General features: G+C 40.3%; 1 protein-coding gene and 2 non-coding genes across 7 annotated transcripts in view; 1 reads left to right on the plus strand and 2 right to left on the minus strand.

The window, feature by feature from the left end:
* Nucleotides 1-522: 522 nt before the first annotated feature.
* On the minus strand, nucleotides 523-596 carry TRNAN-GUU. Its single transcript has one exon. It is a non-coding gene; the product is annotated as a tRNA-Asn (tRNA).
* A 1,920-nt stretch (nucleotides 597-2,516) lies between these two features.
* On the plus strand, nucleotides 2,517-2,589 carry TRNAF-GAA. Its single transcript has one exon. It is a non-coding gene; the product is annotated as a tRNA-Phe (tRNA).
* A 1,577-nt stretch (nucleotides 2,590-4,166) lies between these two features.
* PWWP3A (PWWP domain containing 3A, DNA repair factor) overlaps nucleotides 4,167-27,393 on the minus strand; it is a 30,250-nt gene continuing 7,023 nt past the window's right edge. The window contains exons 6-16 of one of the 5 annotated variants that reach the window (XM_030540163.1): nucleotides 25,316-26,362; nucleotides 22,851-22,976; nucleotides 18,161-18,231; nucleotides 16,455-16,534; nucleotides 15,548-15,608; nucleotides 13,494-13,565; nucleotides 12,411-12,461; nucleotides 11,954-12,035; nucleotides 9,873-10,300; nucleotides 8,776-8,864; nucleotides 4,167-6,957 (exon numbers count right to left, since the gene is read on the minus strand). In XM_030540163.1, the coding sequence (XP_030396023.1) occupies nucleotides 6,870-6,957; nucleotides 8,776-8,864; nucleotides 9,873-10,300; nucleotides 11,954-12,035; nucleotides 12,411-12,461; nucleotides 13,494-13,565; nucleotides 15,548-15,608; nucleotides 16,455-16,534; nucleotides 18,161-18,231; nucleotides 22,851-22,976; nucleotides 25,316-26,362 (2,195 nt within the window). In that variant the 3' untranslated portion in view covers nucleotides 4,167-6,869. Of the gene's footprint in view, nucleotides 6,958-8,775; nucleotides 8,865-9,872; nucleotides 10,301-11,953; nucleotides 12,036-12,410; nucleotides 12,462-13,489; nucleotides 13,566-15,547; nucleotides 15,609-16,454; nucleotides 16,535-18,160; nucleotides 18,232-22,850; nucleotides 22,977-25,315; nucleotides 26,366-27,393 lie in introns of those variants that run through there. The other 4 variants (XM_030540162.1, XM_030540164.1, XM_030540165.1 and 1 more) reach the window with 4 other exon arrangements.

Below are 27,393 nucleotides of genomic sequence, written 5' to 3' on the forward strand. Positions count from 1 at the left end.
CAAAGGGGGGGCTGCTGTTCAAAAAGTGAGGCCAGGATACTTGCCGGGGGTGGGGACTAAGATCTGCAACGTGGGGTGGCCGGGGGGCGCAGGACACGTGCGTGGGTGGGACTCACGTGTCCCAGACCCTGGCAGGGGGGTTGTTTGCAGCGCAGCCTGGGCTCGGGTGCAGCGGGGACACCCAGCTGTACTGGCTGGCGGAGTGTGGCTGCACAAGGAAACACGTTCTCCCCCCCCGGCTCCTGGCGCAGCCACCTTGGGTAGGGGCGGCTCTTGCCTGGCTGCTCACTGACTCCCTCCCCCACGTAGTGTCCCACTCAAATGCTACCGTCCCCCGTGCAAAACACAGGCTCCTTTCCCCCGTCCTTCAGGAAGAGGGTTTATTTCCTTTGAACGAGCCACAGCTCCCCACTTGCAACCTGGGCCGTTCGCTTTGCATCCCCCCACGCCCAGCCCACCTATCTCCATGCCCTAGCACGGGGGCTGAAGAAACCTCTGCACAGGGGGCAAAAAATAAACCCACGTCCCTGGGTGGGCTCGAACCACCAACCTTTCGGTTAACAGCCGAACGCGCTAACCGATTGCGCCACAGAGACTCAGCTGCTGAGCTGTTTTCTGCAGCCCCTTAAGGTCTTAAATTCATACCTTGCTCTGTCCCTGCGATTTAAAAGGACTTTGCACAACCAGGCTGCAGAAATTCTTCCACAGCAAGCGAGGAAAGGCTGGACTGGGAAAAGGACTGGCCTTTCTCAGCGGCTCGCCCAGCTGCCTAATGCCTCCCATTCAGAGCCCCTGTGTTTGCAAGGCTGCAGATGATACTCCTGGGGAAGGGACAAGAGACTTTGTCCCCAAAGAGGTGGTGGGTTTTTTAGTGTGCAGCGTTGTGATGATTAATGCCAATAAAGAATGTTCTGATTAGCCATGCAAAGCAACAGGGCTCTAACTGTAGACTAGATTCCAGGGGGAGGTAATTCCCTAAGGAGGCCTGGCCACTTGACCCATCCTAGTTATTCCCCAGGGGATGAGCCTGATGGTGTCAGGGCCGCATGCAGCCTGTGGGCTTTAGCTTTGCGGGACTCCCAAAAGCTGGGGGGGGGGGTCTTGTGAAACCAGGCTGAGGTGCTGCTGCAAAGGGAGGAAATTGTCTTGTGACGTGTCCCTGTGAAATACACGGGTGACACCTTCTAAGGAAGGGGGCCTTTTTGCTTGTGGGCTGGCACATCCCAAACACGGGTTGACTTTCACCACAACTTGCAGACAGTCAGACAAACCATTGGTGCAGCCCCAGCCCACTGTATTAGGTGACAGGTTTCAGAGTGGCAGTCGTGTTAGTCTATATCAGCAAAAAGAACGAGGAGTCCTTGTGGCACCTTAGAGACTAACAAATTTATTTGGGCATAAACTTCCGTGGGCTAAAACCCACTTCATCCGATGCATGGAGTGAAAAATACAGTAGGAAGAGATATAGAGAGAGAACATGAAAAAATGTATTATCATTACTAAAAAAAACTTTTGGAGTGATATCAGCAGGAGAAAAAAAACTTCTGTATTGATAATCACTACAAAAGTTTTTTTTCCCCGCTGATAATGGCCCACCTTAATTGATTATTCTCATTAGAGTTGGTATGGCAACCCCCTTTTTTTATGGTCTCTGTGTATGTATCTATCTATCTAGCTCTCTATCCTCCTACTGTATTGTCCACTGCATGCATCTGATGAAGTAGGTTTTAGCCCACAAAAGCTTATGCCCAAATACATTTATTAGTCTCTAAGGTGCCACAAGGACACCTGTTCTTTTTGTATTAGGTGAGAGGGCGCATTTCATGGACTCCAGATCATCTCATTGCAGTAGCTTGAGTGACAGCAACCTTCTCTACCAGGGTGTAGGGCCAGTGACCAGAACCCCAGAATTTGATCTGATAAAAAAGAAAGCTCTCTGCGGGAATTGTGTTTACTTCCTTGTTGTCCCCACAGTCCTATGCTTTGCTCATCAGAGAAAGCCTGGATGACTGTCCCTCTGCTCCTTCAGTTGGTCTTGCATCTGAGCAGCCAGCATTTGCAAAGGAGTAAGGGCAGAAATATGGTCTATTTTCTGGGGACATATTTCATATATATAGCCAAATTTTATCCCCTTCTCCAGGCACATCTGCTGCAATCTGCTCCCCCAACCCCAAGAAAACAACCCAAGCTTCCTCTCTTTTCACCCACTTAATCAATCAGTAACAATGTCAACCATGCTGGAGTCATTTTAGTGGGACAAAGGCATACCTGTCCTGCATGCCTTCCCTGGACTGGCTTGGCCAGTGTCTTCCTCCGTTGTGTACAGCACTGCGCGCTGATGCTATCCCATCAAAGAAGGAATTGGACCTTTGCATACATTGGCAATGGGCTACATAGGCAAACATCAAAGCACTTGATCAATACATGAATAAACACACTTTAAATTCCCTTTACTAAACCCTTGGGCCTCAACCTTCAATTTCAGGGTAAGGAGGACAGAAAATGCTCCTCAATCAGCCGAAATAGCTCAGTTGGGAGAGCGTTAGACTGAAGATCTAAAGGTCCCTGGTTCGATCCCGGGTTTCGGCAGACGTTTTCCTTGGTCTAAGTTGGTTAGTTTTAGCAGTTGCCATGTTGCCAGCATCGCCGTTAGGTTCCTGGCTTCTTTCAAAGCCCCGCTGTCTTGCGGGGCATTCGCTTACAGCACCCACTGAGCACCTTTCACCTGCTACCCGCAGATATGCAAGTGGGAGTTAAGAGCCACTGTTGCAAATCTCCCTTTGAACTCTTACCTCTGCAACTCCCTAAGGGTCACACATATTCCAGAGAGTGGATTTTATTTTTTTAACTAGTGAACCAGCTGGGTGGAAGGATTTTACCAGAAAAAATCCCCATACTCTTAAAACTTGTAATAATTAAGTGCCTCCCTCTCCCCTAGTCTAAAGCCCTTAGCCACCCACAACCCTGCCACAGGGCAAAAGCCCTGAGCTCCTTCCTGCCCTGTCTTGTAAGCAGAAAGGGAAGGGTGGGGGGGCACCCTCCAGGTGCCACACATGAACTGTAAAAAAGCCACAGTTTGGCACCACCTGCCATAGACACTTATTTTAGATTAAGTGAGGCATATATTGATGGAGCAGACAGATTCCTGAAAAGCAGGACCACAGTAGGGTTGATGTAGGTTTAACATAGCTTAGCTACAACAGTGCAATTTCCATTCAGATGAGGCTCTTGCCCGGATCAGCATTTTCTCTGAGAAATGTGTCTGAGGGATATAGGAGGACAATGCTATTCTTATGCAACAGTACAGTATTTGGATCTGTAGCTGGATAGGCAATAGTGCCTCTGTTTATTCTCATGCCCTGCAAAATGCTCCCTTCAATTTACAGAGAATTAAAAATTTCATTCCCCTGAAAAGAACAACTAAAAAGCATGGGGTTAACTAACACACACACTTAACAGAACCTCTTCTCTACAATTTTGTCCACACGTTGCTTGGATACAAAGAAACATGCCATAGATGCATATCAATGAACTAGTTTAAGGGAGGGGGAAAAGTATTTAGGCTGAGGACTTGTCTACATATAGATATTTATCAACCTAGCTACCCTGATATATTTATAACTCCCCACCTGGACACTCATTCCATAATAAGTGTGTCTTTTTCTGGTTTAATTTATGTTGCTTTGGAAGTGACAAACTAAATGCCAAAGAGGGACTTGTGTCAGAATAAGAGCATTCACAATAGACGTTACAATTATGCCACTAAGTGTCTCCATGTAGCTTAGCCCTAAAGCACTGAACGAGGTTCCATCAGCAGGGTTTCAAAGGATTACATTGTGTTTGGCCAAAAACCACATCTGAGATATTTGAAGGCCCATTCTTATTACACTTCTAAAGGATAAATAGCTTACAATGAAATCATAAGTAAAACACCTTAGTGTACATGTTGAAGACAAAGTTATCAAAAAGTTATTAAAATATTGACAGTGGATCTCAGAAAGTTCAATTTAGATAAACACATCACAAATACTTTTGGATGCTTACTCAAAACCCTCCATGGGTTAGAAATAAACACAAGCTAAACATTTGAAAAGAAATCACTTCGCTGAGAATATTGGAAGTGTTAAACTGTACTGTACACACTAATGAACAAGCTACTGCTTAAATTTGTTTTTTGGTTACTCCGCTTTATTAAAAATTACAATACAGGACACTGCTTTCTCATATTCACTCAGATGTTATCTTACAAGATAAACAAAATATTTCAACACAAATACTGTATCAAATGTCATTTAATGGTATTTGACACACGCATAGTTGGAAGAAAACAAAAATCAACTCAGCTGTCAGACAATACAAAAACGCAGCTGGAAAGTTTTTCTTTTACTGAGAGCAATGGATTACATCAGCTGTATCTGAAGCAACTGAATTTATTTAAACAAAGAAATAATAAACCTTGGAGAATTCATGCCTTCCTAGGTACTAGTTTTAGTTGGTATTTAAGAAACTGAAGTCATACAGAATACCATAAAAAGGTAAATACTGTATATAATAGAAAGCAAATATTATTGCATTAGGCAGTATCAATCTGAATGTACTGATAAATTTAATACAATATCTTATCATAGGACTACACAAAGATGGTCTTCAGATTTATCTGTACTTTACAGAAATGGTCTATGCACTTTCTACAATGAGTGGAAAGTATTTGTTATCCCAAATTAAGTTAAAAAAAAAAGCTATCTAGCCTTTGGTTTCTTGAAGATAATGTTTAAATTTTGTTTTTAATATTTTCAAGGCTAAGTTGTGCTAGGCACACATTAAAAATATAAGAAACTTCAACATGATGTACTACTTCAGGGAAATTCATTCTTGGTTAAAGTACAATTAGATTAGATATTTCTACTAGTTTGAATTAAAAAAAAGTCTTATGTTAGGATATGATTAGAAGAGGGAAGGGGAAAAAAGAACATAGGAAAGCGTGTGATACATATAAATAAGGCATCAGAGTTTTTGAGGTTACTTCTCCTCAGACTAATTCAAGAACATGAGACATTAGAATTTCAGCTACTGTGGCACTGTTTAGAAGTCCCATAAACATTATGGCAAAATTGATGAAAAGTGCATGTTTGGTTATAGTTTATTTCAGGAGGCGAAATGGGTATCACATTGTGATTTAAGCCTTTCCCTCTCCCATTTCCCCCAACTTTAGGAGATCTACATCTGGTGGGGCTCATTATCCCTGGGACCAGTGGCTGCAGTAGGTTTTTTTTGGTTGTTTGCTTGTAAAAATCTCTCTTCTGCACACGCAGCTTGCACATTGTAAAGAGATAGCACCAAGCTTCAGAAATCTCCATCTATAATGAATGTCTGCTAAAGCAGCTTTCAAGACGTTTGCAGAGCTGAAGGTATATTTATATAACTGGTTGTAATTAAAAGGTTTCATGCCATGACAAAAAGTGTATATAAATTGCATTATCCCTTTTCCAAAAAGTTTTAGTGAAAAGTAATATGAAAGAACATTTTAGTACGATATCCTCACACTCTTTTGTTACATTCATGTTCTTAATATACTTATTTAATAGGTCACTATATCATATAAGGAGGATGGACTCTTAAGATACAGAGCAGTTAGTGTCATTTTAATAACTATTCAGATGGGTACATTAGATACACACATAGTATCAATATGCCATTTACATTCCATTGTCTCACAAGGAATTAGATTAAAAAAAATTAAGCTACAGCATTTAATTCCATATAAATCAAACTACATCTCAGTTCAGACTGTATAACACCTCCTGATCAGAGATTCGCACTACAAACAGAATATAAATCGCTAACCTTTTTGATTGGCTCTTCCCAAATTAAGACGTATTCTGTCAATGAATCCTGATGTCCGCCAGTTTCACTGTAGGCCAGCCAACAGTAATCTGTTTGCAACAGGCTAATGAATTTATGATACCATGATGTGAACTGCTTCTAATGCTGGCACAGGCCCAGAAGCATGCAGATTTGATTTTTGAATAGGTTAGACATAAAAATGCCAAATGTGCGCCTAGAAACTGGTTTCATTAACCTACAATATGCTAAACATGACACTCATTGAATTCATTGCTTCATCTTTCTAAATGAGGTGAAGCTGGTCATATTATAAAATAATTCTAGTGTGTTGGAATGCCTTCTCTTACACTAAAGTTTAAAGTTGCCCTCTTAACAGAAAGAGCTTCTGTGCCTTGGGTTTCATTAAGAGATAGCATTTAATTTTATTTCCTTACAGGTACATAAAAGTAGTGCAAGGACAACCAACCTCTGAAAATGTTCAGATAGGAAAACCAGTGGATTTAGCAGTAATGAAACGACCAACCAAAGCATACTTGGCTATAGAAAATCCTGTAATTTCTATCATCACAGGTTCCTCTGACAACAGACCTTTGTTTCCACAGATTTTCTGAATGGCGAATCCACACAAATTAAATACAAAATTACATGATTATGTCAAAAGCCTTACGAAGACCTTGCTATTTACCCGCTTAGATCGTTACTAATGTACATGTCAAGTGGGATAGGGTGACATCTAGCAATAAGTCCATAAAAATTTATTACATCTTTGTAAAATTAATTTTATAGGTAGTTCAGCATTATATCACTCAGACGAAAGCAATGAGCAGTTCCATAGAACAAAAAAAGTACAAGTACAACTGCATCCAAAAGAACACAGCATTCTGAAGACTCAGCACATCCACTAAATTATATTTACATGTTGATAAAAAAGTAAAAATATTTCACAATTCATATAAAAATTTGCTTTCTTCTCCATGATATACATTCAGTGCCAGTGCAGACTTCAAAGGTCCATACCGCTGTTTCTATACGCTATCTTCAGGGTGTAGGTCAGTCTTCAGCAGCTCCAGTTCCTTTTTTTCTAGAATTTCTTTGTCAAATATTTCTCTTTCCCTGAAAAAAGACAAAACAAAAAAAATCCCAAACATTGCACTGAACTCCTGCATTTAAAAAAAACACTTTCTTCTTAAAAACAAAAACTAATAAAACCCCCAAAACACACTATTGTGAGTGGGAATATTTCCAACATTTAATCATTTTAGCAGTTAGATAATGAAAGAAGTTAGCTTTACAATTATAAGCAGGCAGGCAAAGTATATTTTTAAAATGTAAGCATTTTAGAATATCTGTTAGTTATGTTTAAATACCCGCAATCTTGGGTCTTCATCTTGTCTAGAAGTTTGCATTTTCACCATAACAAAAACATCTAAACTAGTTTTTAATCAAAAACTGATTACTGTAGAACCTCAGAATTACAAACACCTTGGGAATGGAGAGATTGTCTGTAACTCTGAAAAGTTCATAGCTCTGAACAAAATGTTATGGTTGCTTTTGAAATGTTTACAAATGAACATTGACTTAACTTTACTGCACAGAAGAACAATGCTGCTTTTAACCATCTTCATTTAAATGAAACAAGCACAGTTTCCTTGTCAATTTTTCTTTTTTAAATTTTCCCTTTATTTTTCCAGTAGTTTACATTTAGCAGTACTGTACTGTATCTGCTTTCCATTCCCACCCCCGTCTCTGCTGCTGCCTGATTGCAGACTTCTGGTTCCAAACAAGGTGTGTGGCTGACCAGTCAGCTCATAATTCTGAGCTCCTACTGTACATGCATTAAGTGAAACTAAACAGGAGTCTCCATTTCCTCTTCATCTTCAAATTATCCCTTTGTATATGTCACAATTGTGCTACACACACAATGATTAGTATTATGCAGTAATCTTCTATGCACCAATTTAACTGGCTTTAGTTACTGTTGCCCAATACATATTTTACAATGGCTGCCATATCAGCCCCAAGGTAACCCTCAGATTAGGATTTTTTTAGTTTGATTTCTTCCTTTCTGTGTGACCCATTACAAGAGTAATACACTTGCCAGCATTTAGACCTCACAGCATGTATGTTTCAAATTCCTATGTTCTTTTAAAAGCTTAGGCCAGATTCTCTCCGACAACAATATACACTCAGTACATGAGGAGTAAGCATGCACCATAGAGCACGTTATGGCTACCTACTACTTATGCTGTCAAAAACTCAACTGAAATTAGAGCAGCCTATGGGCTGTTTTAACTTCAAACAGAAGGATATGGTCCCTAAAGGCCCACATACCAGCAGAGAATTGGCTTGGGGAGGGTCCGTTCTATCCACTCCCCCATGCCACCCCAAACTCACTTCCTCCCCCAGTATGGCCCCTTATGCCAGGGAGGAGGCTGGCAAAAGCACACTGCACCAGCATTATGTGAGTTAAGAATTCCCCTTCACCAACAGAATTCACAACTGCGCAGCTGCAGCCACATTACAACCTCTGAGCGCTACTCATTCAGCACAAAGGGGACTGAACTGGAGCAGAGACTCTAGCCCCCCCCCCCCCTTTTTGTTTTTTAAAGTAAGATGAAAAGCCAAGTGCTAAGTTTTTTTAAGGAGTTAAAATTTCTGACAAGTTTCCATGTTGGAATAGTCAAATCTTGCTTTAAATATGAATATAGAGTAATATTTTTGCAAAAGCTGAGGGAAGGCTGGAAAGGCCCACTTTTGAGAAGATTTTACTGATTGGGAAAACAAGGTAAAACCCAATGAGTCTTATTTCCTTATGAACTGGAAGCTGGGGCTATATGCTGATATTTTATGCAAAGATGGGTGAGAATCAGGTTAATTTCTAGGCAAAAAGTCTGACAAGTAAAATTCTGGAGATTACAATAACTACCATACCTTTTGCTGACACATGGTCCCTTTATGTACTTTTCCTCTGCTTTCTTGTAATCTATATCATCCACAGCAGAAATTGCATAAATGATGGCCTGTAAGAACAGAGTTTATTGATACTAGTGAAAAATTAAAGTTTAAATTGTATGCACAATAATCTGAAAACAGCAATTGAAATTGTCTCAGCAGATGAACAAAATTCTGGAACAAGGTTTTACTCTATTTAGTAAAGTTCGCTCATTGTGCTTTTAGAAAAAAGTGTGCATTTAAATATATGAATGTCAGGAAATAAACTTTTCCTGTAACCCACTTGGAAGGATCTTTTGCAACCATAAAGAGCTAGAAGTTTAAATTTTCTTTTAAAAGAAATTTTAGTTTCTATAGAAGTTGGAAAAGTTCCTTACAAGGATTTTCAGTTCTTTCTATAAGCTACATGAGAAGTATTTATAGAGTTTAGGAAAAGTTGTTTGTGTAATTTTCTAAAAATGCACAGATTGGAATAACAAAAGCATTTCAGAAAGGCAAATTATAATTAGCATACTGTGAGAAGCAGCCATCTTCCCTAAAGGTAACATTGCGACACCAGAAATACATGAGCCCAGAGAGATATTGTATAGTGCTCTTATTCTACAATGAGGCAATTTTTGACAACCTATTGTTTGATATTTAAACTGGTGCTTACATAAAAAGTTTCAGAATAAATCAAGCTGGACAACAGTTTATAAATGGAGATAGAGCTGCTGTTATGCTGGTGCACACATTCACTTTTCAACATGATAGCAACACCAGCAGGAGGCCCATAATGCTAATTTAGCACTTTATTTTCAAAGACTATTTAAAAACATATACATGTAAGTTTTTAGATTGCTGTGCTGAACCAAACGGACACACCTTTGACCTCCCAAGGCTGATCCACATAAAAAGGGTCCACCTTTTAATCTTAGTTGCCTAAATCCAGAGTCAGGCACTTAAGGTGAAAAATCCAAGATTAAAAACTGGGCCCATTAATTTTAACCTGTCTAGCTCAAATGTCACTCAATGACTGGAGAACATTCAGCAAGTCTCTGAACCAAGGTCAAACAACAGTAAAGATGTTCACTTACTTCAGGCAAAAGGACATCCAAAATAAATTTTATTCTATCACCATTTTTTACATCCAGTTTCCTGGTATCTATTTCATGACAGACTTCTTGCAAATAATTCACCACAAGGTCCAACTGCTCTTCATCCTCAAGGTAGGTCTCACAGGTCATATATTGACTTGAATTCAGAAATTCTCTCAGCCACCTGGACTGCTTTTTGCTTTTCAAAATAGCCAAAAGATGTGCCTCTGCCCCCTTTGTCTTCACTATGAAGTCGACTATCTTTGAGTTGGCTTTGTCTCTGGCAGCCCTCATTCTATCAGGAAGAACTTTCTTGGAGGGTTTGATAGGTGTAGTTTCGGACAAAGATTCTTCAAAGTCTTCCTCTGCTATGACTGGGAAGGTCATTTGTATTTTACCTTGATTAACTTCTTTTCTAACTGGATAGCCTGAAAGGAAAGCCAGCCTTAAAGTAACTGCATACAAATACATTGCAGACAGATAAGAAAAATAAAATGTTTTTGATTCAGGAAGAGAAACCTTTAACTATGCCAAAAAAGAAACTAAAGAATTGAAATTCAGATAGAAGTGGTTTCGAAATGTATTTGTGCTCAGAATATAGGAGTTCCCATACTGAAGTGAGCCACTTGTTGATCTAACATGGCATCAGGTCTTCATCCACAGCCAATGTCTGAATGACAAAGAATGAAGGCACCCCATAATGCACGCTGCTATTTGTGCAATTCTGGATGACAGTAAGATTGGGCCAAGAGAAGTAAAAAATAAAACAGGAAAGATTCCTGCCTAGCGCTTATCCGTATCATCTTATTCCTTGAAGGGTGACAACAGATGTCTTCTCTAACTATGATCTATCCTGTGTATTAAATTCATTATCATTTGCTGGTGTATAGTGCTGAACACACTCAGCAAGATACAGACAAGGAGTCTTTACCTCAAAATGCTTTCTGTCCAAAAGACAGACAGCTGATAAGAGGCACTGTGAGAACCCTGACGGAGTTAACTTAGATTTTATCTTCATCCTAGTCACTACAATAATAGATTTGACCAACTCAGCAAATACCTCATAATATGGCATGTTTAGGATGGAGTCTGTTCAAGTGAGGACAGGATTACCAGGGTATAGAGGTGAAAGAAAAATGCAGCGTGGGTTGTTAGCTATATGTAAATTTATGGAGTCTATTAAAAACAGGCTAAATTATGCCAGTCATTACATCTGCTCTAAAGTGAGCCATGTCCAGGAAAATAAGCAAGTGCACAGAAGACGTGGCATTTTGCAGGAAAGAAGCACAGTAATCAGGACAGAGAGCAGCAGCAGCAGCTGAGGAGGAAAGAAGAATGATTGGTGCCATGCCAGCAGCAGAAATCAAGAGAGTGGCCGGAAATGAGAAGAGAACTTATCACCCAGAACTGTAGCCAGGCCTAGGAACAGAAACCTCTCCTAAAAGAGGCCAACAGTTGTCTTTGGCATGAGTCAGGCGCCACCTCCACCTTAATCTGTATGTCAGATAAAACGACCCTTGCACCTCCCATTGTCATCTACAGGCTTAATGCATCCCTCTTTTCCAGATCATGCTATAGTCAGCATACGAGACTGTCTGCAGGAAAGGTCAGCTCTGACAAGTTTCAAAAAACAGGTTGTTTTGTGGTCAGAATGATTTTTTGTTTCGAAATTTAAGTTAATTTATAGGAAAAAATAAAGGTCAAAATCTAAATGTTTTGGTTGCTCTTCTGATTTCATCCTCCCTCCCGATTTTCAGTTTGCCAAAACATTTAAAATTTACTTTTTGTCCCAATTCAAGATGGAAAAGTTTTCAAAATCTCAACAATTCTCATGGGCCAAGAAAACTGTTTCCTGCCCAAACTGACATCAAATGTCTCCCCTCTCCCCGAATGCTTCTCTTGATCCCTCCTTCCTAACATTCCAACTCAATGCTTTGAAGTCTTGATGCTTTCTCTATATCCCTAATAGCTGGAGTGATGGGCCTTGCTTAAGCCTGATCCTCATTTCCTTATTCTGGCAGCTCACCCATTTTTTACACCCATTCTCCCTCCCCAGCTCACTGTGAAGAAGCAAGTACTACCTAAAAACACATGGTGCTGGTACCTCACCAACCATTCGCACTGTGTCAAATAAGGGAAAGCTCCCCAGGTCTCAGCAGGTGTCTTGAGGAGAAAAAAAAAAGAAAGGTAGTATGGATTTCACCCTGCCCCATCTCATTTTCTCTGGGGGCTGCACTGATGGGAGGAGATGAAGGCAACTAGGTATTTCTGAGCTGACAATATGAAACAACTGTTATTCATTTGCACGAGCACGGAAAAACATGTGCTATAAAAACTAAGATATTTTAATTGCCAAAATTAAAAGGCAAGTTAACAGCAAAATTTTTAGGAATCCCTGAAGTATGTTGTCAGAAAAATTTAGTTATGGAGTTGGAAATCCTAACTACAAGAATTTGGTAGACTAGCATGTAGGTAGCTATCTACACTGGCTGATGGGGACATGAGGAAAAAAACCAGCCTCACCATGGAAATACTTACTGATGTCATCAGCACAGTATTCCAAGAAGGATCCTGTAAAAGAACGACAACCTGAAAAAAAATAAAGGAACCTTTATCAAACCAATTATAATCTCTGAAAACAAAAGTTTGAGGTTTTCTATGCAAAGACTGCACCTAAAGAAACTTTACAGCTTTCAGGCAATATCCTAAATTTAAGATGCCGTAATTAAGACATGATTCAATCAAATACTTAAGTGCAACAGGATACAGTGTGCAAATTTTAAAACAGCAAAGCCACTTAAAGGTGTCCTGCCCAAAGTGCCAATATTCATCAGGTGAACATTTCCAAGCTATGAAGGGCATTCAGCACATTAGCTAAACACCACATTGCTCATAATACAGCACCTTTCAACTGGGCATTTCAAAGCCTAAATATGGACCTGTTTGAAGGTGTGGCCCAACAGTCTAATGCCAGAACCGAGAGCCTGGAACACCTGAGTTCCAATCCCAGTTTGTAGGGCTACTCTTTTGGCCATGAGCTGTCACTTGCCTCCGCTTCTTCCTCATCCATAAGATGGGGAAACATACTTTTTAAAGAGACATTGTGAAGATTAGTCAGTCTCTAATGGACTGTGTAAATATTGATTATTTTCTCAGTTCCCATGGCATCCAGCCCACAGCAGGTGGCCCCTGTGAAGCCCACAATGCACGGTGCTATAAAATTAGAGACGCCCCAGGCCCTAGCACAGCTAACTCATAACTGCGGTGAGGGGAGCAGAACAGGAATATGTTGTTTGTCTTTGAACACTTTATATAATATATAAACTAGAAAGTCAGGTGTATACGTTTCTTCTGAGGATTCAAAGCACATTGAAAATATTTATTAATGAAGACTCAGCATCCAGTGAGGTAGAATTATCACATAGGTGGGCAAACCGAGGCACAAGGAGGAAGAGTTAACTTCAGCCTGCAATAAATCCCAGGTCTCAAGTCTTCTACTTTACCACAATGTCCTGTAAGTATAGATCCGAGGTAGCTGAGGCCTTTAAAGACAGTCAATATTGCAATAGATATATACTAGAATGGACATGGTTGACAGCCTTGACCCATTTGCTTACCTACTCTAATTCTGTAGTCAGCAATCAGTTCAATGCACCACTCAATTTCCCGGCTGTAGTCCTCTTTGGCTTTGTCCTACAATAAAAAAAGTAAACAGGCTGGATTTAAACTGAATAATTCCTCCTCTCTGAACCAATCAAAAAATAATGCAAAGATGTTTTGTCAGTGTTTTTCTGCAACAGAGTAATGTGTCCATTTACCATCATAAAATGGATACATCTTGCTTATGAAATTGCTTGTTTCTATTTCCAAGGGGAGAAATGGTTCCCAAGTTTTGGGACTGCTTTATAGAGGAATTTGAAGATTTCTTAAGGCTTGCAGAAGTGCAAGCTAACATGGGCTGAGCTTCGCTCTCTCCCATCCTGCATTTAGCACAGAAATAATTAGATTTTTAAATGAGTATGGCTCTACAGATTACTCAGATTTGAACACCTGCCCCATTTAGGGTTAGGGTTACTGTTGGAAGCTGATGAACATTCAGGGCAAGTCTTCTGGAAGTCCAGTCACACTGGGAAGTTGATTGTAGAATGTATTCTGTTTGATAACCCAAACAGAACGGTTGTAGGAGCCTGAGCACTCTTCCCCCTCACAAAGAACAGGTTTTACTTTATACACGCCAAACCAGCCAACTACATTAACCGACTGACAGAAAACAGCATCCGCATCTCCCTGCTTCACAGAATGTTCCCAACACCCACGATTCGGACAATTTGTTGGTCTTCAGCCTTGTAAACAACATACACTCCTTCCCCACTTGCTCTTAGCTGCAGAGCTCACAGGTGAACTGGAATATCTATTCTAGGTCGAAGGGCAGTTAAAGCTCATCTTACTCAGCATCAGTGGGGAGAGAACATGGCTTGCAGTTCCAAGGCAGAGGGATTAATTTTGTCTACTACATAGTGTAATAGCCATTTGATCCATAAGGCTGTGAGTTTTATTAGTAAATATAATCCAAGAACAATTTTATCCCTTTAAAATGGTTAATACACATTTTAGAAGTCTGTAAGCTTTCAATGTAGATTAAAAAAAAAAAAGAGTACATATTATGAACCCATTTCAAGGATACAGAAAACCCTACTGAAATCAATGCACTTTGTAGACTAGTACACAATCTACAAAAATACACATGCTAGAAGGTGCTAAGAAAAACATTCCTAGTGAATATAATGGAGGTTATCTTATATGTTAGACATTTATCAGAGAACTCAGTCCACACTGAATAAACAGTACAAAATATTAAGTACTTTTAAAATACTAAAAACCTGAAGACAATCCAAGTACAAATTTTTTGAGAACGCAATTTGGAGAGTCTTTTGGATTATTTGCCTACACATTCCTTCTTGGCTGGGCAATGCTTTTGGCACTTGTCTTTTCAAGGTTTGATTTGAATTTTGAAAGCCTAAAACTAATTTCAATGAAAGTGCAAATGCTCAGGAACAGAAGCAAATGCACCGTGCTGCTGTAATAAGCTGGAACTTCAGCTGTCTCACAAGCCTGCTCTAGTTGGGTAAAAAAATCATGTAACTACTAACTGGAGCATCTATGACTTACCAAACTACCACCCATTTAGACAGATTCAAGCAAAAATTCCTTTAGGCCTGGTCTATGCCAGGAAACTAAAGAACGCTTTCTGCAATGCGTGCTGAATGTGGTTTTGTCCTAAGACAACAATTAAAGGAAGCCAGATGCTGACAGCCATTAGCTATGGCTACCTTGCAAGTACAAGCATTTAAGAGAACTTTGAGCTTGGAAGCAGAGTCAAACGAAAACCTGTTCCAGAGACAGTTCGAGGTACCGACCCTCCAATGCAGCCTCATGCCCTCCATTTTGAAACATGTATCATGCCTTGAATATCTACATTTAATTACTTTGTTCAAGATTGCATTCCAGCTAAAAAAAGTTATACGAACAATAGATTTGAAAAAAGGCAAGATATATTTGCATAAAACATTACTGAATAAAGAACCAATTAAGGCCAATAAGTAGGGATTCAGTCATAGTAATGATGTCATATACTGAAGAAAAATGTGAAGTCTGCTTCTTATTACTGTACTTACTATTAGATTCTGCTTTTCTTTACAATCAAAGTGCTTTAGATTTTTGAGACCTATAGAGAAACTTCATGGGGGAAAAAAGAGGAACATAGTTAGTGCATATAGACAAGCTTAGATTCTCACCCCACAGCCCCCTAGATTCTACATCTTTCTACAGGTTAGGTTTCATAACTAGTTTAAGAATAGAATTTGTACCAGTTTTAATTCTTATGAGCTACCAGTTCACACTCAAGGAATTGTCTGACGCTAAATTGGGTTAGAAACAAGACAACAGAACAACTGATTGAGGAGTGACGTTGACGAGCTTTGCAGGAAGCTATGTCCAGTGGTCCTCAGCTACAGAGATAAAGATGGCCACATGAAGACTAACGTGCAAGTTTAAAGTTGTTTTGCAGACTTAAGCCAACTCACAAGGACAAGCACATCCACTTTTACTCAACGTATGCGGTTTTGTAAAGTTAAGAATCCTTCTGTATGATCTGCAACACACTGAACAAAAGTTTTATAAAACCCATGCACATTTTAAGGGGTGGGATGAGGATAGCGTGACCAGACAGCAACTGTGAAAAACTGGGACAGGAGGTGGGGGAGTAATAGGAGCCTATATAAGAAAAAGACCCAAAAATTGGGACTGTCCCTATAAAAATCGGGACGTCTGGTCATCCTAGATGAGGAAGACCTCTTGAGGTTGTTGGCAGTTGTAACAGGATTCCACAGTGGACATGCCATTAATAGCTAAGAGCTACTTTATGCCAACTCAAAACCAGAATGATTGGTTGAGCTGGGCTTCGTACTAGCAAAAGGAATTAGGTTCAGAATGCCTCTATTACCCTGGTTGTTAAGGCACTTAGCACAATTCTAACAAATGGTAAGTGAAGTTAGGAAACTAATCAGAATCAACAAAATATACCCCTTTGCCTTCTTGCCATTCATACCCGCTTCTATTAGCAGCACACTTGCTTTTTTATATTTCCGTGTCACTCTTTTTATCTGTTGAAAATATAAAGACAAAATTAACATTCTAGATAATGTGATTGCTTTATAAGCAATCAAGTTTTTCCACTTGCATTTTTATATATTGCTCCATGTACCATTACAGAAAATAGATTAAACTTGACTCTCAATGTCTAACAGGCAAACAAATAAAGCTAATAAAATTGGTACATTAAGAATAGCATGTGCGCACATGGCTTTGTTAGTTGTTTGATTATGCAATTTGTTTTACTTTATTTGAATTTATTCCCTTATTGTCACACACTGGAAAAAAAAGCAAAGTAGCATGATCAAAACAAATTTACAAATTAAAGACAACAATAACTGATAATTTAGAGTTAATTCATCTTTGGATGCTACCGGTTAACACTGTATTAAGATGTACATTAATCATTCTTTCCTATTCAGAACTGAGTAATGCGTACTAACAGCCACAAGAGGGAACACATTGCTAGCTGTTCTGACAGGTAGCAACATAATACAATGCAATGAATAAGGAGGAACTCATGAGATTTTCCTGCTTAACAGAATGGGTTTCAATGGAGAATTTATTATATATTACAAAGCTCTCCGAGTGATTATCACCTTCTACACTGGAATCTGTAGCAAGTGCTCTATCTTTAGACCCCAGACTTGCATAGGGTGACCAGATGTCCTAATTTTATAGGGAAAGTTGGGATTTTGGAGGCTCTCCTATATAGGCATCTATTACTCCCCACCTCCTGTCCCGATTTTTCACACTCTCTATCTGGTCAGCCTAGACTTGCAGCTACACACTTCAACAAACATGTCATCCTTAACATCTGTCTCTTAAAAGGTGACTATGATGAGTTCTCAGTGGTGTCTGAAAAGGAAAAATATTGGGCTTGTGCCCTTTTTTCTACTTTATAGGGTTTAAAGATTACATCAAGAGATTTCACAAACATTTTTTACCCCCGCTCATTTTTTACATCCAAAATACAGGTTCTCTTTACCCCAAAATATTACAGTGATTAGAGAATGAGGGAAACATCACAAAAATCAAGACAGATGAGCAATTTAGCAAGGCACTGATTTTTAATCAGGGGGATAAAGCTTTGGGGAGTGGGTTGTTTTTCATTAAAAACTATTTAATTCAAATGCCTAAACAGCACTTTGAATCTATGAGATTCTTCATTCAAAAGTCTTGTTTTTCAGTGGAAGTAAGCACTAGTAAGACATGAGACACTACCTTTCTCCACACAGCCCCAAAAAGATATTCTTCCAGCTAAACTAGAGAAATCTACCCATTGAAGTTCCTGATAGTTTAAAAGGTAAAAGTCAAAAGTAAAAACCTTTAAAATGCCTTTTGGGTGATTTCTGTGCATAAAAATCCTTCACCGTTAATCTCACAAGCTCAGATCTGCACTGCACATCTTGCCATAGGAAAGCAAAAAATCTATCCTGCTTTCAGGTAGCCGTTGTTTTAAAATGTTGTTCAAAGATTTTGAACCAATGTAAGTAACACCACAGGGAAGAGCACTGAGTGTTCTCAACTTATCCTGAAGTCAGTGAGGCCTGAAGATACTTAATACAGCCATACAGGATTTCAGAATCAGACCCTCGGATCCCATTTTCAAAAAAATAGGTAGGTGCTGTTCTTACCACTGCCGGCCAATATGGATATCTTGGCAATTTGCACCAGACCAACATCCCTGGTTCAATTGAACATGGTTCTACAGCACAAAAATAAAAGTTAATTGGACTACATAATTAAACAAGTGTAATATTTACACAGCATCATTGATGTTCATAGACTTCAATGTCAGAAGGGACCACCATGATCATCCAGTCCAACCTCCTGAACGCAGGCCACAAAATCCTACTCATCCACCCCCTAACAAATCCCCAACCTATGTTTGAGTTATTGAAGTCTTCAAATCGTGGTTTGAAGACCTCAAGCTGCAGAGAATCCTCCAGCAAGTGACCCATCCCCCATGCTGCAGAGGAAGGAGAGAAACCTCCAGGGCCTCTGCCAATCTGCCCTGGAGGAAAATTCCTTCCCAACCTCAAATATGGCAATCAGTTAAACCCTGAGCATGTGGGCAAGACTCACCTGCCAGCACCCAGGAAAGAATTCTCTGCAGTAACTCAGATCCCATCCCATCTAACATCCCATCACAGACCACTGGGCATACTTACCTGCTGATAATCAAAGATCAATTGCCAAAATTAGGCTATCCCATCATACCATCCCATCAAACAAGACAGACAAGGTCCCTGAACTACCACCTCACGTTACGCTAACAGGATCCCTTTGTGCTAGGCATTGCACACAATACACAAGATGACTGTCCCTGCCTCAGAGATTTTATAATCTCAGTATCTCCATTAGTCTCCTAGGAACATAGGAATTGCAAAACTGGATCAAACTCATGGTCCATCTAGTCCAGTGTCCTTGCCAACAGTGGCCAGTGCCAGATGCTTCAGAGGAACATGCAAGCAACTCTGCAGCTGGCAAATGTGAAATAATCTGCCCTCTGGTGACAACCTCAACCCAATCCCTAATAGCTAGAGATTAGTGGCAGGCCTTAAGACACTATCAGCATTAACTATAACAATCCTGGACAGTCTTGTTACCCAGATAAATGCAAACCCTCTTGGGATCTTGGTAATTTTTTTTGGCCTCATCAACATTCTGTGGCAACAAGTTCCACAGTCTAATTGTGTGTATTCTGTAGGGAAAAAGTCCTTTTATTGGATATGAATTTGTTATATTTCAGTTTCATTAGTTGTTCCTGTGTTAGGAGACAAGGAGAACAGATGCTCCTAAGCTAGTCTCTACATTAGTCATTATCCTGTATGTTATCACCATGTCCTTTTGTCATTATCCCTTTTTTAAAGGTAAACCAGCCCAATCTTTTCCACCTCTATTTGTAGAAGAGTTTTTTCCCATGGCCTAATCATTCTTATTACCCTTCTTTTTAACCCTTAATAAAGATATTGCAGAATTAGTAAGATAGGGTAACAAGTACCATACATAGTATTCAAGAGGGGAGTGCACCACTGATTTATATAATGACAAAACTTTTTGGAATGTCCTCCAACATGGATCAGACAGAAAAAGATTTGGTGAAGGTGAATGAGGGAGCCAAAGAGACAAGGCTAGAAGTTTTTGTTAACTATGCCTAGAGGGAAGCAAGAGTGGTGTGATAGGGTGCAAAGCGGATACTTCTAGTTCCATGTTGGGACTGGATAGCCAGGGCTGGCCTTACCATGAGGCAAACTGAGGCGACTGGGGGGGTGGGCAGTAGGACCCAGAGTATAGAAAATGGTGTATGCTGCTGGTGCATATGTATTCTCTCCACTCTAGATGCACAGAGATGGTGAGCAGTGCTGTGCTGGAGGAAGGAGGGCACAAGAGACATAACAGGCAGGCAGGAGAAAAGGTGAGAGGGAACAACAGAAAGCAGCAGGAGCTGCAGGGAGAGAGAGGAGGAGCCTCTTATATACACCTCTCTAGCAGCCCTAGGAGCCTGGACTGATTAACACCAGCTTCTTAGGGAGCTTCCTGTTTTCTGCTGCTTCCCTGAACCCACTTGAGGAGAACAGGCAGTCAACTGAAGTAGTAGGAACCAGTTAGACCCTTAAGACACATATATCTTCCCTCACTCAGGCCCTGCTACCAGCCTGCTTATTTGTTCTTTTCAACTGAGTGATCAGAGTATGGTGGAGACGCAAGAAACAGCTGCTGTTGAGTTTAGTTCCTTGGGTCTAGATGATCCAGGACTGTGGACCCACTTGAGCAGTAGCTTGAGGAACTTCCTTGCCAGTAAGTGAAAAACTTCATGTTCCCCAAAGACAATGAAAATAAAAGTTTCCATCCAACACATTACTGGCATGAAATCCCCAATGGTGATAAAGTGGAGAGGCCATGGCTTAAGCAGTTAAAAACCCAGAATGCTGCATACTGTTTTTGTTGCAAACTCTTCCAGTCTAATGTTCCAGCCACATTGGGTTCTACAGGAACAAAGGAGCTGAAAAATCTGGCTAGAAATCTGGCATGCCACGAGAAGGCAGCAAATCACCAGAGAGCATTCCACAAGTGGAAAGAGCTTGAGATGAGACTAAGGTTAAAGGCCACCATAGATGATTAGCATCAAGAGAAGATTGCATCAGAGTCTCTTTACTGGCAAAATGTTCTGAAAAGGCTCATTGCCATTGTGAGAATGCCTGTTACCCAAAAACCTAGCACTGCGTGACACTTCTGTTCAGCTGTATGTGCCAAATAATGGAAACTTCCTTAAAATTGTGGAGCTGATGGCTGAGTTTTATGCTGTACTCCAGGGAGCATCTAAGAAGAGTCACCACAATTCAAAATGAGATCATACAGTTACTGGAAACAAAAGTCAAACAGAAGATTGTGGCAGTTCTGAAGGTCAGCAAGATATTACTCTGGACAGCACACCTGACATCAGCCATACTGAAAAAATGACTTTAATGGTGCATTTTGTAACAACAGAACCTAGTGAAAATGTCCCTGCAATGGTGACTGTCAGAAAGCATTTTCTAGAATGTATTGACATTGATGATACTACAAGAGCTAGTGTGACAAATGTGCTTCTTAAAAAGCTGGAAGATATGGGAATTGCAACAGCTGACAAGGGAGGTAAGGGTTACGATAATGATGCCAACATTAGAGGAAAGAACAGAGGAGTGCAGACATGGATCGGAGAGTTAAACCCTTGAGCTTTTTTTGTCCCATGCATTGAGCTTGGTGGTCAGTGATGCAACATCAGCTTCTAGTGAGGCTGCTGAATTTTTTAAATGTAATTCAAAAGCATCTGTGTATTTTTCTCTGCATCAACTCACTGATGGCAAATTTTGAAGCAACATTTGGGAACATCCTCTCTGACACCGAAACCACTGAGTGCCACATGATGGGAAAGTTGAGTGGAGGCAGTATATTTGGGATATTGTAGGATATTCCAAAACTCTTCACTATATCTGAAGAAGACCTACACCAGCAATGCAGGGCACTAGAGACAGTATTGACCCATGATGACATGCGTGATATTGATGCAAGTGATTTAGGTGATGAACTGAAAGCCCATTCAAGATACATTTCAGCAGGAACAACTCCAAAGGCTGTTTTGGAATATATGTGCACAAATAAGATGACCACCGTCTTTCAAAATGCTTTTGTTGCTCTGCGCGTTCTTCTAACATATCCTGTAACAGTTGCCAGTGGAAAATGCAGCTTCTCCAATCTGAAGTTAATCAAAAACACATCTATGCTTCACAATGACACAAGAGAGGCTGGTCAGCCTTGCAACCATTTCAACAGAGCATGAGCTGGCCCAGACTGTGGACCTTCAGGAAGCAGTTCAAATCTTTGCAACCAAGAAGGCATGGAAAGCACCACTTTGATTATTCACACAGATAAAAATGCCATTGTTTACTATGCAGACAAGAAAAGTTACATTTGCTGTTCAGGCGTTTGAAAGTTAAGTTTACTTAATTTTTGAATAAGGCATTTTAAGTTAGCAAAGAATCCTGTGGCACCTTATAGACTAACAGAGGTTTTGGAGCATGAGCTTTCGTAGGAGAATACCTACTTCATCAGATGCATCACATCCATGCGTCACATGCATCTGACGAAGTAGGTATTCACCTACGAAAGCTCATGCTCCAAAACCTCTGTTAGTCTATAAGGTGCCACAGGATTCTTTGCTTTTACAGATCCAGACTAACACGGCGACCCCTCTGATACTTGGCATTTTAAGTTGTTAGTTCTCCTTTATTGAGGTAGGCAGCAGAGCAGTACCATGAGAGGAGAAGAACAGGAAGAAGGCAGAACTGAGACCTTTCAAATTTTTGGCCCAAGCGAGAGGGTATGGGGGTGTCATTTGAGCTCCCTGCCTCAGGTGCCTAAATGTTGTGGGCCAGCCCTGTGGATAGCATACACATCCCCTGACATTCACCCACACCTGGAGTGAGAAAAACAGAAGCCATCACATCATAGCAGCTCTTTCCAAAGACTACTCGAGCACTGGTAAAAGGAACTGACTGTCAGAGGCCTGAAGGAAGCCCACATTTCTGGGAGCAGAGAGGTAAGACAGCATGACCTGAGTATACTCCTTTAAGAGGAGTTTGCCTGCAGCTTCTAAAGCTGTGCATGAACATGCTACCACACTCAAATGAACAAAACAACATTCACAGTTTCTAACAAGAACAAGTCTAATGAATAAAAACATTTATGTTTGTTACCAAGCTATTAGTAAACAAAGTCTAAATCATATTTAAGTCTTCAACGACTCTAAGGCTCAAAGAAATAGTTACATTATCTTCTTACCTTGACGTAAGAGAATACTAGGAAGTTCTTCATCTTCCTCTTCTTCCTCCTCATCTACCAAAGTTGTATTGGGAGAGATACCTTCTGGAGAGCTAAACTTCAAAGACAGATCAGAGGAGTCCAATCCTGGCAGTGAAGTGAGAAGAACTGTTTTATCATATATTTTTTTTTCTGGTCATGCGAGGTATCTTAATTTGAAAAATATCCCAATGGTATTTTGAATTGCTGAGTTCATTAAATCTATTAGGCTATGACAGTTTGCCATTATGCATTCTAACCTAGGCACACTGACAACTCCATTTGATCTTAATGGAGTTACTTCAAACTTACCCTGGTGTAAAATCAGAATCTGGCCAGTGAATATAGAGTTATGTGCTTAAGAAATTAGGAAGGGGAGAGGAGCAGACTTCTGTAAATAAGTGTCTGGAAACAATAACGATCTTTAAAAAAGGGGGGGGGGCAGGAAGAGAGACTTCCGCTAGGATAGAATCCTTATGACTCAGAGCAGGAAGAAAGTCAAAAGGTTGTATGGACTACCTGAATAGAAGGAAACAATACAATACACTTTAGACAGACAAGCAAGTAGCAGTATTGAGTACTGGAGAAATAATTATTCAGATATGAAATGATGCACACACTAGCTCACAGGTATTTAGCCATATTTTAAAGGATGGCTTGCTGGAGAGCCTGGGCCAAGCCAACCCTGATTACATAAGCCCTACCTGAGGGGAATAAGGCAATTCCATATGAAGGGCAGAAGGTGGCTGCAGTCAGGGGGAAGCTCAGAAGATTGCAGAGGAGCTCCTGCAGCAAAGACCCTGAGACCAAGAGAATTGTTCCAGCTAGGAAGAACTGGGAGTAGCCTGCAAAGGCAGAGGGGACTCAGACCAGACCAGGGGAATTTTGGCTGTAACCAGATAAAGGCTGGAAAGACAACTTTTGCATTTAGTTTTGAACTTAAGTTAATGAATTAAAGCCCACAGAAGGCAGTGGCGACCAGACTGGAAAAACCTTGTGCAGAGTTTATCTGGGGATCCAAGAAGGGAAACTGAGGTGAGGGATTACATGTTCAGCTGCCCTGAGGCCATCAGGGGATGCCATGAGGTCGCTACTTGTCTGCATCATATGATTCCACTAAGCCACACAACAGGATCTACATAGATTAATCCATAAATGAGCAGTTCAGTGTTGACCCCCACACTGGAGAGAAATAAGAATATTTGTAGATACGGTACTAGCCTGCTTCTTTGCACAGTAAGAAAATAAAGAAAGCAGCAATCTATGGCTTGGCTTTGACTAAGACTAAGTCTATGAAAATATGTAGTGGAAAGGAAGCATCTAAACACTTGTTACTAATTTAATTGACTTTGTAATTAGAAATAGAACAGATTAGCAAGAACAATTAACGCTCTTTAGAACAGTGAATTTTGGAAAAAAGGAAATCAAACAAGATACAAAAGAGTGGTAAGAGAGGCAAGGTGTGAAACTGACTGCTCAAACTACAAGTATTGCCAAAGATCATCTGCCTCCTTATAACAATACGCTTTCATTGGATGTAGAAACTGTAGATATTCAAGTAGCAAAACATCAAGCTGAGGTCAAATGATGAAGGAGACTGAAGTCAAGAATTAACACTGGAGAATTACAGAAGGAATTGACAAGGCAATAAAATACAAGCTTGTGCGATTTTCATGTGAACTGTGCAGCGAAGGAACCAGAACCTCTAAAAAGTGTGTTAAGAAACTTTTCAGTTACTAGCAGAATGCTGAAGAGCAGTAAAAATCCTACCAATTAATGCAAGGTTTGCAAGTTCCCACTGTATTTCTTAGTAACACTGAACTGCAAAATAGTCAGATAATAATCTGGCATTGCACAAAAAGTTCAAACATTTAGTAAAGCAGAAATGGCATGTCATGGGTACTGTAAAGATGCTCATTGCCACACACTAACATCTTGTTAATAGAGAGAGCCAATGATTACACCACTGTATAATGTTTCTCTAAACAAAAGCTCATTGTTGTAATGATTATTGTATTGTGTCAGATATTTACATGGATAGAAGTTGCAAAAACGTCCTAAAGAGTTTAATAAAAAACAAAAATAAAATTTAGTAAATCACATCTAGTACTGGTAAATTATTCTGTATCATAACTTTCCAAAAATGCTTTGGATTGAAAGGAGAAAGTGTTGAATTGTCCATCTCACTGAGCAATTCTGAAATTTCCCAACAGAGAAATATCTTCCTTCTAGCCAACATGACTGAACTGTTTAAACATTTAAACTTCAGGGAAACAAAACAAAACAAAAACATCAGATAGAGGGACTGACCATGATGGACTTTAGTATAAAATGAGTATTCAGAGAACGCCTTCCCCAAGATATTGCAACTTCCCACAATAATAGGTGAGCAATATTTGAACATCAAATGGCACAAAAGTCCTAGTTCCCCCACTGAAATACTTTACCTGCTTCGTCTTCGTCAAAATCAGGTAGCTGACAGTTTTTAGCTTTATTCACAGGACTGTGTGAAGTACCCTTATTCTCCTCTTTTTTAAACTCAGAAAGAGGGCTATCAGAATAATTCGTGTGTTTAGAAGCCCCAGATAAAGGTTCCAGGCCATTTATGCATCCCCCTTTTTTGCGCAGAGGTGACACTGCAGTAGTCTTTTGTTTCCAGCTAACACACTTTGAATTCACTGGCTTTTTGCTCCCATCTAACATTTTATATTTCCTCGCTGGAGTGTCTCTCTCTTCATTGATGTTACTCTCTAATTCAGGTGAAGTACTTGTAATAGAAAAATCCAGTAATTTCTTTTTGGGCAGACCCCTAACATTTGGCCTTTTTCCAGCACATATTAACATAGTAGAATTGCAGGAAGCAGATACTGGGGTACTTTCTCTAACAAAAACACGTAATGTATCATCTGGGAATTTAGTGCTAGGAGATGAGGGTTCGCCTGCATCTCTTGGTCTCTTTCTTCCTTTCTTACTTTTCTCATTCTCCTTTAGCAAAAGTGATGAGCTTTTTCCTGTTCTGGACTTCGGCAACAATTTGGATTTTATTGTTTTCTGTTGAGTCAATGTTTTTACTTTTGATTTAGATGTCTTGCAATGCTGGCTTTCTGACTTCCATGTGCTAGAAAAGTTCCCAGATTTAGATATTGAAGAATTTGTTCTGTTTCCACGCGTTTTAGCCATCTCCTTGGAACTGAGCCGATATTTTTGTTTGTTTTTTTCTGTATCAATTTGTGGGCTGGGTGTCTTTTGTTTCCATTTTTCCCTCAAGGTCTCACCCTCTTCTAATTTTATTTTTGGGGAAGATATTGGACATCTAGTCACAGGAGGAGATAATGAACTTCTTATTTTATTTTCTTTCTGGCCTGATCGAGTAGTTTGTCCCTCATCTGAAGACCTTACTTGTTTCGGAGAGGCACTCAAAATATCTAGAGCGATTCTAAGAGCTTTGCGATACTTCAGTTCTTCCACAGGGTGACTAGGTTTATTCCTCTGGTCTGTTAAAAGAGGCATACAAGAAGTTATGACTACTTTTCCTTTGTGTATTAAAAATATAATGTACTGTTTTTATGGTATCTCTTGCACAGTACATCACAGAATGCATGGCAAAAGGCACCATTAGTTTTTTTTAAAAGCAGACTAAGTAAATGCTAACAAAAAGGCTCATATTTCTCTCTGATGACAAATTTGAAATAGACTTGTACAGATTAAAACACATCCTGGTCAAGATTCTCTATTGTGCCTCCCTCAGTGCAGCATGGAAGGCCTAGCACAGGGAAAGGAAGAGCAAAAGTGAATAAAAGAGCATATAACTAAACTGCTACCAAAATGGTACCAATTTCCACAGGCAGATTGAGATACCACCTAAATGAAGCAAGCTGGAAATGTTAGGAAAATGATTCACAGGTGTTAAAGTAGAAGAGACCATTACAACACTCTTCTAGTCTGATCCCCTGCAAAACACAGGCCAGTAAACTGTGCATCAAGGCCATAACTTAGCAGAGAACAGGGGTGGCCAACCTGAGCCTGAGAAGGAGCCAGAATTTACCAATGTGCATTGCCAAAGAGCCACAGTAACACATCAGCAGCCCCACCCATCAGCTCCCCCCCAGCGCCTCCTGCCAACTGGCAGCCCCGCCAATTAGCACCTCTCCCTCCCTCCCCACACTTCCCAATCAGCGGTTTCATGGTGGGCTAGAGATGGGTGGTGGGAAGCGAGGCACCGCAGACTCAGAGGAGAAGGGGTGGAGTGGGGGCAGGGCCTGCGGCAGAGCCAGGGGTTGAGCAGTGAGCACCCCTGGCACATTGGTAAGTTGGCGCCTGTAGCTCCAGACCTGGAGTCAGTGTCTATACAAGGAGCTACATATTAACTTCTGAAGAGCCGAATGTGGCTCCGCAGCCGCAGGTTGGCCACCTCTGATATAGCATCTCTTTCCTAAAGATACCCAGTCCTGATTTAAAGACTTCAGATTACGAAGACTCCACAACATCCCTAGGTAAGGTGTTCCAATTGTGAATTACCCTCACT

Source organism: Gopherus evgoodei, chromosome 22 (genome assembly GCF_007399415.2).
Source record: "Gopherus evgoodei ecotype Sinaloan lineage chromosome 22, rGopEvg1_v1.p, whole genome shotgun sequence".
Lineage (NCBI taxonomy): Eukaryota > Metazoa > Chordata > Testudines > Testudinidae > Gopherus > Gopherus evgoodei.